At 43.2% G+C, this 14516-nt stretch overlaps 1 protein-coding gene across 1 annotated transcript; it reads right to left on the reverse strand.

The window, feature by feature from the left end:
- Positions 1 to 865: 865 nt before the first annotated feature.
- EAF1 (ELL associated factor 1) lies at positions 866 to 14460 on the reverse strand. The gene is made up of 6 exons (XM_054595927.1): positions 14163 to 14460; positions 12187 to 12281; positions 10198 to 10334; positions 8351 to 8541; positions 6283 to 6516; positions 866 to 4099 (listed from the first exon to the last, which is right to left on the reverse strand). Exons 1-6 carry the CDS (start codon positions 14263 to 14265, stop codon positions 4053 to 4055), a joined length of 807 nt encoding a protein of 268 aa, XP_054451902.1. The 5' UTR covers positions 14266 to 14460; the 3' UTR covers positions 866 to 4052.
- Positions 14461 to 14516: the final 56 nt, after the last annotated feature.

The raw sequence follows: 14516 nt of genomic DNA on the forward strand, positions 1-14516 counted from the left end.
CCCCACTGAGACCTGGTTCAAGTCTCACTCCTATTTCCATCAATTACAGAATAAGCACCAGAGGATTCCTGGCCTAGATCTCTTAATGTGTAATTGTATTCAATCCAGATTTACTGGGCACCTATTAGGTGAAAGATACCACAATTAAAAAGGAACATGGCTCTGGCTGGTGTGCCGACCTGCGAACCAAAGGGTCACTGGTTCAATTCCCAGTCAGGGCACATGCCTGGGTTGCGGGCCAGGTCCCCAGTAGCTGGTGCACAAGAGGCAACCACACATTGACGTTTCTCTCCTTTTCTTTCTCCCTCCCTTCCCCTGTGAAAATAAATAAAATCTTAAAAAAAGAAAAAAAAAAGGAATACCATCATGGCGCACCCAAGGAGCTCACAGGCTGTCAGGGGAGCCAGGGCCGTAAGGCAGGTGCGAGTGCTGCCGATGAGATGAGGTGTGGAGCGGAAGCAGCGGGCAGGGCTGCTTTCAGCTGTGAAGTGCGCACTGGGAGCCAGAGGTATGCGTGTGGCCCGGCATTCCAGGCGAAGGCATCTGGTGAGCCAAAATGGCCAGGGTATGTCTAGGACTTCAGTTTAACTCTTGCATGGTTCTCAAACCCAAAGCCAGGCCTGCCTTTCCAGATCAAGTGAAATGGCCTCAGATGCCATGTGGCTTATGAAAGTCATCCTTTAGTTTAGAACTTACAGACCTTTTAAAGCTGAGATATACGTCCTAATGAGCGCAACACCAAACTGAGGAATCAATTTAGATAATCAGGGTTAAGCGCAAAGGATTCTTAAAAGGATCCTACATTTTTCATGACTTCGAGTAAGAAAATAAAACCCATGAAGACAGAAGTGTATTGCTGACCTTCATTTTTACTTAAATATAGTGCTCTTTTGAGAGTAAACCAAAAAAACTTTACACAGCAAATATTTTACATAAATGTAAACATGCACATCTACTTCATAATTAAGCAAAATAAACTTTTAAGCACAAAATTTTTAAAATCATTAAAGAATGAGACAGTGAACCCAAGACAAATAACAGGGACAACAAAAACACACATTTCATAAATCTTCGATTGGTCTTGTCTTCCAACATACTGGTTAAGGCCTGAGTTTCAGAAATCCTACCTTCCTTGCCAAATGGAAACGCCCAATTTGGCTGTACCTAATATATATATCCACGTATCATAGTATTACTCTTTCAAAATAATGTAATAAATACATCGCACATACACACACCCACACATATCCTACTCAACCAGCCTTTCAAATAGGGAAGCAAGGATTTTGGAATTTTCAAGTTTTCCCACTGCTGAAGCACATACATATTAATACCACACATAGAAAAAATGATCCTGCTACAGAAATAAAATAGTTAATGAGTGGCATCATTATAAATCTCTGGTTTGTTTTTGTTTTCCCAAATCATGTCTTTACTGTGGCTTGCCATGACTCCTCAGATAACTCAGACTTAGGTCTTTACACCCTGCCTAATGCCCCCCAGTATGGTAGACATATAAAACAAAGAAAAGGTAATTTTAACAATTTAGTTAGGAAACTTTAAAATAATGAAAATCAGCATGAATAGTTTCAGCTATCTCCAAACGCCTCGAATGTCTTCTCTACGTCTACCCTCTCTGCCTCCTCCCCACCAGCTACAAGCGTCCGAATGTCTGCTCCTGCGGATCCCAGGGATGGAGATGAGCGTGACAGTCTCTGCTTCTAAGGAGTTCGTACTAACCAGAGCTCAAGCACGGCGTTCAGGAGGCACCCACGGCACTGCTGTTGGTTGGAAAGAGCAGAGGGTGAGTCTGACAGAGGCCCTGCAGGAGACGGCGCCTCAGGAGTGAGGCCTGGCAGGAAGAGGGGGAGACACTGAGAAGGCACAGAGGCAGGAAGAACAAGACCAGTCTGGCTGGCGTGAGAGTATCTGTGAGAAGTGGTCTGTAAGGCCAAATTCTTGATTTCCAAAAAGAAGATTCCCTACTCCGTCGGGTAAAGCCAGAGGGGGCAGGGGAGGGAACCACCGAAGGCTTTGTGCAAAGAGCCAAACTGGAGCCGCGCCTGAGGATGACCGGGCAGGGTCGGGAGGACGGACGACAGGAGAGAGTCTGAAGCTCAGAGCGCTTGACTCGCCAAACCCAGTGCTACATACAAGCATTTCCTACAGAAACAAATATCTTTGCCTGACATGCCAAAACCACAGTTCTGTCTATGTATGCGAAGACTTTGGGAGAAAAAAAAAAAAGAGGCTTAAATAGAGTTTTAGTTCAAGTTCCTGAAACCTGCTCCAACTTGAGCAAGTTAAGAGCAGTGAAACATTCCCACATCCAGTAACAGTTCATATCTCCCAATCATGACCTTCACCCTCCCTGAGCTGTCATTACTAAGGAATTATAAAGCAATTATCAATTCATTATAAATAAGTCCCTACATGCCATCGAACTCACTGGCCCTCAAGATGGGCTGAGAACCGAGCACAGGGCTGCAGGGCGCGCCGCCCCCGGCCGTCGGTAGGGCAGCGGCCACTGGGGTCGCTATGCAGTTAAAGCCGGTGACTGTAAGGCTCGACCCTAACCAAAGCTGCCACCTTGGATCATCTACGTCCTTTCTTGGTCCAGACTGTGTCCCTCCTCTAGCTGAGGAAGGAGAGGCCATCTGAGTATAGGGACCCCGGGAAAGAAAATCATACTTAATGTTCCTGATACCCACTCACTAAAGTAGATGGAAATTTCTCAGGACATACTCATTCAAATTACAGAAATGGGACAATTTATCACAAACTAATTATGGGACATTCTAATTTACCCACAAACTAATTACGGGACATTCACTCAATTTGAAACACTCACTAGTGACCAGTTTCCTGCAATAACAGATTCATTTGGAAACTGCACACTGCAGAAGGCAATCTTGTGGCTTTCTTCTGACTTTATATAAAACTACAAATCAGTCTGGGAGTCAGGCACAAACAGTGGTACAAACACATAAGCATAAACATCTTATCAAAAGAATGTGCTCATTTCATATTGCAGAAGTCCTATTTATATTCTGGTTTTTGAAAACCTGCTGCTGGTTCATTTTAGAAAGATTTCTCCACTACACCTCTCTTCCACTCCTACCTCCCCTACTAAAATCTACTGAATGAAAAACACTTTAGTATTATGGAGCTACATGGAACTAAAAGCCCCAATTCAAGTGAGTCACATGTGTCAGCAGTGGTTTAATCTGCTACACCAGCCTCACGTACTTCAGGACTGTCTAGATCTGAATTTGAGCTGGAAGTACCCAACACTCTTATCTTTTAAGAATCCAATAAAAGTTCCTATGCACATTTGTAAGTCTCATGTACAAGAACCTCTGGTTCCAGTAGGTGAGATTCGCGAAAGGGAGCCGTGGGAAGAGCCTGGACGGGGGCAGGAGGCTAAGCCAGCGGTGTGCTTCCCTTCCCTGCTTGTAAACGAGGGGGCTGAACTGCCAGGCTCCAGGCTCCTGCCAGCTGACACTTGAGGACTCCCCCTTGAAGTCCGTTTCTACACAGGCTTGTCAGGCTGAGTCAGACAAAACTTCTTACTGCTTCATTTCCACACTTTCAAGTGGTTTCAGCACCCTTCTCTGCTGCGGTTTGAGACTTCCCCCTCTCACCTGCCCCTCAAAGACCGTTGCTCACGTCACTTGTGCAGACCACTTGGTCAACCTGGGGATTACAATGGAATCACTGGCCTGGTGAAGAAATGGCCTTTGAGTACCTAGACCAGGGCACATTTGCCTGTTTTTTCATTAACAGTGTTAACCAAACAGAAATATAATTCTGTTAGTTCCTCTATAGATCTACTTAAACTTTGAAATACGAGATTGTTCAAAAATTACACGGAAAAAAATCACCCATCACCACTAAGTTAAAGACTTGAATATCTGAGAGCTGCAGAGCCTCAAATTCCTACTACAGTCACTGATCCACAACACTTTCCTCTTGGCAATGGACTCCATGCAAAGCAGCCTGGTCTTGTAGCAGATCTGTGCACCAAAAAGTTGATTTCGAAATAGCCAGCTCTAGTCATCACTGTCACTCCCAGATTCACTCAACTGCAAGTCATTTCCTATTAAAAAAAACAACAAAAAAACAACAATCAAACCAAAAGTACACAATTTAAAAATGATCTTCCCGCAATTCTTTGGTTGACTGCCTTGGCTATCACTACAGAAAAACCAGACCAATTCAATTTAGTAGGAAAGAAAATTGATTTGGCTCAGTGACAAAACTGGTGCAATCAACATTTTGAAAGAAATTCTATTTTTGGTATCTGCAAAATAATGCTGTTACTGGGACAGAACAGGGGAGGAGGAGGCTAGGCGGCTTTTAAATGTGTTAATAAAAAAAATACAAAAGAAACATGTTTATACATGGTAATAAAATAAAGGGGTGGGCAAAACTAGGTTTACAGTTGTGAGTACAGAAAACTATTATTAATCACTGTATTTTCCACACGAACTGTAGCCAGTTGCTACCAACTGGACTACACCAAAAGTGAACTTCTGTATTTCCAGACTGCTAATCTCTAAACCAGCTCTTCTCAAGTTTGTCCTGAGGACTCCGGGGTCCCTGAGACCCTCTCAGGAGGGTCCAAGCCTGAGGTACTTCCTTTTCTAACTACATACCTGTGTGACGCCAGATTTTCTTCATGTCCTTCAACCTAAACAACTAATGGCAATGGACTGAATGCAGAAAGCACATATAAGAATCCATCTTTCTGCTAAGCCAGACATTAAAGAGATTTGCAAAATTTTAAAGTAATGTTACTCTTATTAAATATTTTTTGATTCAGAAATTATTTTTCACAAAATTATTATTTTTTAAAAATGTGACGGTTTTTTTTAAATGAATTATTGAGTATCTTAAATATTTTTACATCAGGGTTTAGGAAATTTGTGCTATTAGTGTGATTTTTAGGGTTTATAAGTTGGTTCCAATTGATGATCCTGGTTTAAATAACTCTAATACTTTACAGAAGGCCATGCAAAGGTTAACATCTTGCCATCTGAGAGCTGCTGGACAGAAGGACTTGGACACATAAAGAGCTAAAGGGAGTTTAAAGCACTGATGGGTAGTGACACCCACTGCACCATTTTTTGCTCCTTCTTTCTAAGAGAAAAGAGTAATTCAGCATTGACTGGGCAAGATGAAGGACTAAGTTAAAGCCACAGTAGCCTTCTGATACTTTTCCACTGTGAATACCAAATTCCCAATGTGAAACTTACAATCCCTAGCCAACTGAGAAGAGCACTAAAGTATACCCTAATATCCACAATCTGGGCCCATATAATGGAATAGCAGACAGTATCCTTAATTGATATCATAATAGTGTTGAACCTACTCAGGCAGAGAAAGTGCAGTGGTTCTCCAATGGGGATGATTGTGCCCCTCCCCCAACCCCCAGGGCAAAATGTCTTAAGACATTTTTGGTTGTCACAACCAGGGGAAAAGAGGGGAGTGCTTCTGGCATTTAGTGCGTAGAGGCCAGGGATGCTCTTAACCATCTTATAATGCACAAGGCAGCCCCCCACAACAAAGATTTATCTGGTGCAAAATGTCTATAGTGCTGAGGTTGAGATTTATCTTTGCTTGGTCCACAGTAGCAGGGTTCACTGGATTAGCTTTTCCACTATTGCCTCCAGATCTTCCAACCTCCCCAAAGGAAGTCAGATGAAGGTAGAGCATTCATAAGGATTCTGAAGTGAGAAGAACACAGAGCACTCTCTCCATCTCCAAAACAAAGGGATCTGTTTTTGTTCTGTTTTACCTTAGTATCGACTGCATTGGAAGCCACCCAGGCATTACAATGTCTTTTCCTTTCCCTGTTGCCAAAGGCTAGCTGGTCTCTAAAGACATCCAAAAGGACAGGTTCCACCACAGTCTGGAGGCCGTGGGTTCTTGGGACTGTATAAAGACCTGAAGCGGGGACACTATGTGACAGACTGTACCCTAAAGTGTTGTATTTGCTGAGTCTAGCTGTTCACGTTTCAGCATTTTCCAGAATTTATAAAACCCAATTTGTGTCAGTGAGGAAAAGAGAAAAACAGAGGGAAAAAAAGGAAGTTTCATGCTTCCTTTTTTTAACCTTTTGATAATTTATTTCTTTCTACTCCAAATTATCTTTGTCAGGATCCTTTCTTATGCCTTAAACATCTTCTGGTTTACAGATTCTCATCCAAGATGAACAGAAGCTCGACCTCTGGCCGGACATGCCGCCCCTGCCATCCAGGAAAGGGACAGCGCACTTACTGAGGGTGTTCATGAGCTGGGTGCTTCCCTGCGGCCGGCTGGTCCCGTTGGCAATGGCCGGCCTGCTGCCGTAGGGCTGCTGGTGGGACGGCTGTGGAGGAGACGGGGGCCCGTTGTCCTCGCCTCCGCTGCTGGAGCTGTCCTCCTCGCTGCCCGAGGAGCTCTCCGAGTCGGAGGAGCTGCTGCCACTGCTGCTGCTCATCTGCTCAATAATGTCCACTTCGGCCCTCAGCTCTGGAATAAAAAGGCAATAAAAGTCTCTTCTCAAGGCAGCACGCGCAGCCTTCCGTCACTAGCACACTGGCAAAACCAGCAGCAATGGGGGATAATCGGAAACTCCTGCCTCTCGATTCCTTAGAAATGGACAAACAAAACGGCCAAAACCAAAACCAACAAACAAAAACACCTAATCTGTCTCCAGAGACATAATAGAAACATTAAATCCACCCCAAATCACCAAAAAGCAAACTGCTTCAGGATAATGACTTCTGTGTAAGAAATGAATTTAGTATATTTTGTCTTCATCTACTAAAAAAATAGTGAATTATAGGGTTAAACACCAAATAAGAGAAGACCAATATTGTGCTAAGGGACTGAAAATATCTGACTAGGGACTGGAAGGTCTGAATGCTTGTTTTGGATCTACCTCTACCCAGCAGGGAGACTCAAGAGGAAGTCAATGAATTTTCCAAGACACTCCGGAAAAAGTAAGGGCCAGGCAGACAGCATCTGGGGTGCTTTCCAGTACTTATGTCCCATGAACACATGGAAGCCTGCAGGAGGACCCGCGGTGTCTGGAGAAGCGTGGTGGAACAACACTCCTTCTCCGCCCTCTTTCTGTATTTGACTGACAGCCCTGCCTGCCAGGTACTGCATTTCTTACAGATGTAAAACAGGGAAGGAAAAATGTGTTTTAACCAAGTGTTTCAATGTCACTGACGACAGTAAGGATATGCAAGAGATTTTCCTGTCCAAACACACCATGTGGCCTTAAACATCTAGGGTTCCTTGAAGCATAATGGGAACAGCTAACCATTCTTGGTATAATTCCTGTTCAACTGAAGTGAAAACTTCCATAAATGGCATTCCAATATCCACGAGGAGAAAATAAAAATCTAGCAGCTTAACAATTGTGTACTGTGCAAAGGCTGAGACAATACTTCTATAAGGTGGAAAAAGAAAACTCCCGAAGGACAGCTCTTTATCTTTCCCTGTTTACTCCTGTTATCCATTTAATTTTGTTTCATAAAGTTTTACAAATATGAACTACGACACTCTCATACCTTCCTAAGTCTGGACAACTACAACCATCCATTGCCTAGAAGAGAAAGCAAGGAAAGCTTCTTTACATCAGGCGCGCGCTGAAGAGAGCCTGGCCAAGCTTCTCTTTTTAGGCCGCTGCCCATTTCACTGGTCCTCATGCCACTTTCCTATTTATAAGCTTCATGGTAGTGCAAAGCATTCGTCATGGTATTTTAAATGTCCCTCTTACCTAAATGCTATACAACATTGGCACACTTGGTTTTCACCCCCAGCACCTTGGAATTTTCTTCTTCCAAAGCCTTGAAGGTGTGCCATATGGACCTTTAGACAGCACTCACGCGTGTTTAGATCCTGGGCCTGCAGCCTTGGCTGGTGCTCAGCTGGTTAAAGCATCCTCCCAATAGGCCAAGGTTGCAGGTTCCATTCCCGGTCAGGGCACATACAAGAAGCAACCAATGAATGCAAAAAAAGTGAAACAACAGATCGATGTCTGTCTCCATCTGTCCCTCTCTTCCTTCCTCTCTCTCTGTAAAATCGATTAAAAAAAAAATCTTGGGCCTCTAAGCAGAATGCAACAAAGACAGCTACAATTCCAGTCACTAAGCCTAGGCTCCCCATCAAATGAGGTAAGTGGGAAAGGCCCCCGCCCCCATCACTTTTGAAATGGAGAACTCTGCAGGAACTTTAAAAGGACAGAGAGTGCCCATGCCATCATGCCAATATGGCAGCCTTGTGGTCTCCACAAAAGCATCACCACCTGGTCGCTATCCAAGTTGCTCTCATGTCTCCACAACATGCACCCTACCTCTTTTGATGTCATCCAGCTGAGGTTCAGGTGAAGGGTTGTCTTTCAAGGGAGAAGTTTTGGGTCCAGCTGGAGGCTTCGTTGGAGCTCTAAAGGGTATAGGGGGCGGGGGCGGGGGCGGCTGTGATGGCTGTGAGGCACGACTGGGCTGCTGTTCCATCCGCGCTTGGATTTTACTGCTCCCCTCAGCCCTGCAATGAGATACAGACATGAAACCGGAGGGACAAAACCAGTGGTCGAATGTGTCCAGGGGACTGACCACCTGGAAGTCTCTGCAGAACTCCATGCTTTTCAGGCTGCTGCAAAATACTGACATTTGTAATTTTATCACATGAGCTAATCATTCAACAACCACCCACTGTATTCCAGTTATGCGTTGTGCACTAAAGACACAGAGATGAATACAACAGACTCATTGCCCTGAAGGCGCTCACATTTTATAACAAGCAGCAGATAAAACAGGTCTGTAGACTACAATGTGATTATGAGAACCCATTTTACTAATAGAAAATATGACTATTAGACTAGGAAACAATACAAAGTGATAATCACAAGTGTATGAGTTACTAAATAGAACTAGCCCTTGAAATACTGGCCAGTTTGCAAGTTTTTCCAGGATCTATTTACTGCTTGCTATTTTGTCACATACCAGCTCTTGCTGGCAGACAAGCCAAGTGTTCTACTCCTAACTGAGAAAATTCTATCCATTAACAATTTCCTTTGTAAATGGACTAGCCCAGCACTTTTCAAACTTTAGCGTGCACAGGAATCGTCTGAGGATCTCATTAGAATGCAGATTCTCACTTACTAGGTCCTGCACTTTCAGCAAGTATCCGAGGGATACATGCTGCTGGTCCCCAGACAGCACTGTGTAATAAGAGAAATGTTCACAACCATCAGCTATTGGAGAAATAACAGCGGCACCTGGTTCGTGGAGGCAATTAATACAAATACACCAAGCAGCAGGAAAGGAACAGGGGCTCTGGAGCGCACTGGCGCTGGACTCAGGTAACAATCTCACTTACCCTCAGTCTCCTTGTCTGCGTGTACGTGCTTTTTAAGGGTAACAATAGCACCTTTCTAAGAGTTACTTATAGATGAAAAAACATCATTCCTAAAGCACCTATCATAGTTCCTGGCATACAATAACCCCCTTAGTAAGTGGCAGCTACTCTTATTTTTTGTGAAATCAGTGAAGAAAATGGCTCAAGGAAGCATAAACAGAAAAATATCAGGCTGAAACACTCTTTAATATGTAATTGTTATATTACAGTAATTGCTGTATCACAATGTAACTATAGAACCACCAGGTTACTTCTATTTACAGAATGAATTTTGATTTTAAACTAAAATCTAAATGGTTTCTTATCAGACATGTAATAACTATTGAACTAAATATTAAAGAGAGAACACTAGTTCAAAAAACAGGCAGTTTTATTTTGGTAGATTAATGATCTTGAATGGTTCTAATAAAAAATTAGAATGTGAAATGTTTTCACTCTAATAAAGCATGAATGTTATTCAATTATTCTTTCATAAGCCTATAAATTTAAATCTTATCCTTTAAGTAGTACTGTTTCAAAAATCATGAGGTTCATAGGATCACCTTAGAAATAAGATATACTCCTTTCCCAAATGGCTTTCACTTTTCAGGTCTTAAAAGCATTCTTTTTTTCTACTTCGTTTGAGGAAAAGATATTTTATGGATTTGTCTGAGAAGACACAGGTGGAGTTACTGAGATTATCGATAGGATACTGAGTACCCAGAAGCTCACAATCTTATAAAACAACTAAACAGATAATACAAATACAAATGTCACATCACTCTGTATTGGTTATTCACATACCTTGTTTTCTTGACCTGAATGCTGCTACTGAGTTTTTCCAGCACATATTCACCAGTGTCATGATTAATAATAAGCACACAGTCTTTCTGATAAGGCCGTTTGTTCCCCTTGAACACAGTCATTGGTGGTGTGGATCCCTATATGGCACGGAACGTATAAAATGATCAAAATTAAACACGCCAGGATGAATATCAAAACTGAACTTACAGGTAACTCTACCTCATCAAACCTTTTATCAGAGAACTCAAAAAGAAGTCCTGGTTTCCCAGGCAAAAATAAAGAAAAGGGAAATAATATAGCAAGAACTTATGACTGTACAATTGGTTCTAAGTAATCAAGACAGGTAATAAAAATTTTTAAATTACCATACATTATTCTAGGGACTCAAGAAATGTTACAAGTAATAGTAAAGTGTGAACTGAGAAAAAAAATTACCATTATTTGTATTACACCAAGGAGAAGCTTTCACTATGAGAAGTAAAACTAGTGAGAGATCTCTAATACTTCCTCACAATCGGAGAGTTCAGGGCTTCGCCCTCATGCCCCGGAACCAACAGAGCAGCTCAAGGGGCAGCTCATTCTTCCGGTTAATTCAGAGTAAGCACATCATGCCACTCGTGCCTAGGCCCTTTGATCACTGCCCCACTCTCTGAGGTCAAATAATTAAATCTTTAAACCGACCACCTAGCGCTTCGGCCCCAGCAGCACCACTCACCCCTGGGCTCTGCGGGCTCTAGGGCAGAAGGCAGAAGGCCGCTGGCATTCTCTCAGCCTCCTCAATCTTTTTATTCTAGGACTTTAACAAGGCTTCTGCCTGTAATAACTGCCCCTCCCCCTCTCTTTCAATTCCTCAACAATCTTCAGATCTACTCAAAGGTCACTTCCTTAGGGAAGCCTCCCCTGATTTTCTAAAACAAGCGTTACGTTTCCTTTTATTTAAATTCCATACCATACACTCCACAAGGGCAAGAAATGCTCTTGTTTTATTCAAGACTATATGATCAGTGTCTAGTAATGGACAAGCACACAGTAGGTGCTCAATTAATACTTGCTAAATATATGATTTAATCTTTTGTATAGAATCAAAAACTGGCTCCTCACTCATACAGTAAAGATTTAGAGTAGGAAGGGACCTTAGGGACCATTTATCAAACCCATTCATTTTACATTTGGGAATGTAAGGTCAAAAGGGAGATGATCCTGCCAAAGGCAACGAGTGACAAAACAGCAGTCTGAACTGGCAGACAAGCAATTTTTCCCAAATACAAAGCTTCCCAAGTCACCTTGTCCAGTGCCTTTTCATTCTATCACTGTTTAGCATGAACTAATTGTACGCCAGGACAAGGCTGTGACAGGCAAAGACACATGTTCACTACAAGTGTTTTGTTTAATCCTTTGGGGTTTGTGATCAGAGTGTGGCCTTGGGCAAGGCATCACAAAAGCCCTTCTACGCAAGAATTCTCAATTCAGCTTTTAACTGGGTTCCCTGTCGCTCGGTTAGATGAATGCTCTGAGCCTCTTGTTCTTGCCTGAAACTATCAGCCTACACGTCACCCTTTGCCAGATACTGTATTATCCGAGAGATGCGAGTGCTGCTCCTGCCCATGCTACCTCCTGGCCTCGTGGCACCACGCTTCGAAGCTATTGTTGCTATGTACAGGCATGGAACCTATGGCTTTTTTTCTATGGAGCTGCCTGGGAGAAAAACTATGCATGACTAAAAGAGGGGCCAGATGTCCAGGGAGGATCTCTGTCTACTTTGTAGCAAATGGGAGCTTGAAGAAAATGACAAAGAATCATTTTTAATCAAACACCTAGGAAATATGCATTCTACTCCACCCCATACCCCAAATACCCTTTTTCCTTATGGTGACACTTTAGAAAATTAGGAACTTTTTAAACAGTAGGTAATTCAAATTGTAATAACACAAAATATGAGAATTCACTGTGATTCCACATTTTAAAGAAACAACAATGGAATAAACTTACAGGGATATGTGGCAACGTAATTGTGACTTCATCTCCTTTGCCAACCTGAAGCTCTCCTTCACAGGAAGTATCTATAGATGCTGGCTTAAAATCATCTAAAGGAAAATGAAAAAAAAAGTATTTATCCATCAGGTTACTTATACTAAGGGTTTTCTAGGCATTTACATTTAAGAATATTCAGATAAACGGAAAATACAAATAATTTAGAATATTTAAAAAAAAATACTATCTCACTGTGGAAAACTTCCCATATACAAAAGCAAAGAGAACAGTACAGTAAAACCTTATGTACCGCCATTATCCAGCCTCGATAATTACCAACTGAGGACAATCTTGTTTCATCTATATTTCTACAAACTTCTCCTGCAACCCCATCTAGATTATTTTGAAGAAAAAAATGCCAGAATTTATATACCGTTTCATTAAGCAAAGATAATCCCTTCTCCCAAGAGACAGATGAAAATTACTGCTTATTATCCATTATAAAGAGTTTTGTTAGGATTGCTGTAAGATCAAAAGCAACAACACATGAGTAAGATTCTGTGGCTGTAAAATCCTATATGAAATATGAAAGCTACAGCATCATATAAGCTGATTTCTTTTTGCATAGGAACTGTCAAAATTATGATTTGCCACACTCAAATTCCATAGCTTCAACAAAGATACTCCCGTAGATGCTGGGAGTGCACGGCTGAACTTTATCTCCAGAGGTTAATCCTGCCTGTGTTTCTGAATTGCAATTTAAACACAATTACTCCATTTTAATACACACCTGCCTCAAATTGCAAGCCAGGTTCACATGTGAGCCAGTGTCTCATTTAAATTCCCCATTGCCCCTCACTCTATTAAAATATCCACTTAGTAAACAGCTCAAGAAATGATGGTCTTATCACATTCCCAATATCCTCTCTGAAAGAGCTGATCTGCCTTCAGTAGTTAGCATAGCAATGTAATGGCAAGGCAAGTGACCACACAAAGGTGGAACTTCATTATCCAACACGCCATATCCCAATGCGTTGAGTCACATCTATTAGCTCCTTTGACAAAAACATGTCTTAACCAGCATTAGCCCTACAAAGACAGGAAACCAGGAGCTTGTGAATCATAGAGGGATGCGCAGTCAGCCAATTAGTAAAAGCCAAATCTTTACCCAGGACATAGAATGGGGGCGCCCTCCCTCAACAGAGTCTGTAATCACGTAGAAAAGGAAGGTCCAGCATAATGACTATTTCCACATTCTTTATGCCTGGTCTCTTCTACTTCCAAACATAGATCAAGCTTTAACTTACTCTAGGCTCACCAATTCTAATTTTACTCTTCACCTACAAGGGACTCTGTCTTGGGTTAATGTCAAGGCACTATAAGTGACCTCAAAAGACATCAAAGTCAAAGGAGGCGCAGAAAGCTGGAGGAAGGAGATTTATGGGGCGCAGAGAGGATGCGGATGCTGCAAGAGGGATGAAGCGCAGTCTCTCAGGGTGCCCAGGGCAAAAGAGGAGGAAAGAAAGCTGAGAACAACAGGGAAGTAGAGAATGAAATAGGAGGCAGCAGGTGAGGCTCATGAGCAAACAGGAAGAGTCCTTTAAACATGGAGAATCCTGGTGGGGTCATCAGAAAGGGGAGTGGATTAGAGGAAGAACTGGAGTCTGGTGTGGGGTCACAGTTCTTCGGTAATAAAGAGGGGTAGGTTTGGCATAAAAGAAGGGCTGGCTGGGGCGATGAAGAGAAAGGGGCCAATGAACTTCGGAAGAAGGTTTGGGGCCATGAGGCAGAAGAGTTGGAGTGAAAGAATGGTTTGGTTTGGGAACAGTGACTTTGTACGGGGGGAAAGAAGGGGAAAAGTCGAAGTCCAGTAGGATACGAGGTAAGAGAGGAGAGAGCGGACGTAGGCAGGGGGTTCCCTGTACTTTGGAGGGCCGAGGTTGGCAAGAGGCTGCTGGAGCGGCTGAAAGGAACCGTGGAAAGCGCTAACTTACAACGAATGGTATGGAAGGAGGCTCGTGGTCGCTTTTCGAAGCTCTCCCCGAGCCGTAGACAGTGTTCCTCGCGGTCCAGCAGCGGGTTCACGGTCCCGTTCATGGCCCCGTACGGGCCTCTCGCCCGGACCGGGGCTCTTCCGGCGCGGCCACGGTACCAGCTTCCGGCGCCGGCGTTCGGGAAAGCGGTGCTCCCGGGACACCTCTCCGGAGCGCAGCGGGAATCCAACCTGCGCCCACCCGGCGCCGGAAGCAAGTCTCCTCCGCGTAGGGGTGGGGGAACCCTTTGAGGAAGCAAGGCCGCGGGACTTCCGGCGTCGGGGAGGCACTTCTGGGTTCGTAGCGGAAGTGGCG

This window comes from Pteronotus mesoamericanus, unplaced genomic scaffold (genome assembly GCF_021234165.1).
Source record: "Pteronotus mesoamericanus isolate MK-2021 breed Mesoamerican mustached bat unplaced genomic scaffold, CSHL_Meso_final scaffold_54, whole genome shotgun sequence".
Lineage (NCBI taxonomy): Eukaryota > Metazoa > Chordata > Mammalia > Chiroptera > Mormoopidae > Pteronotus > Pteronotus mesoamericanus.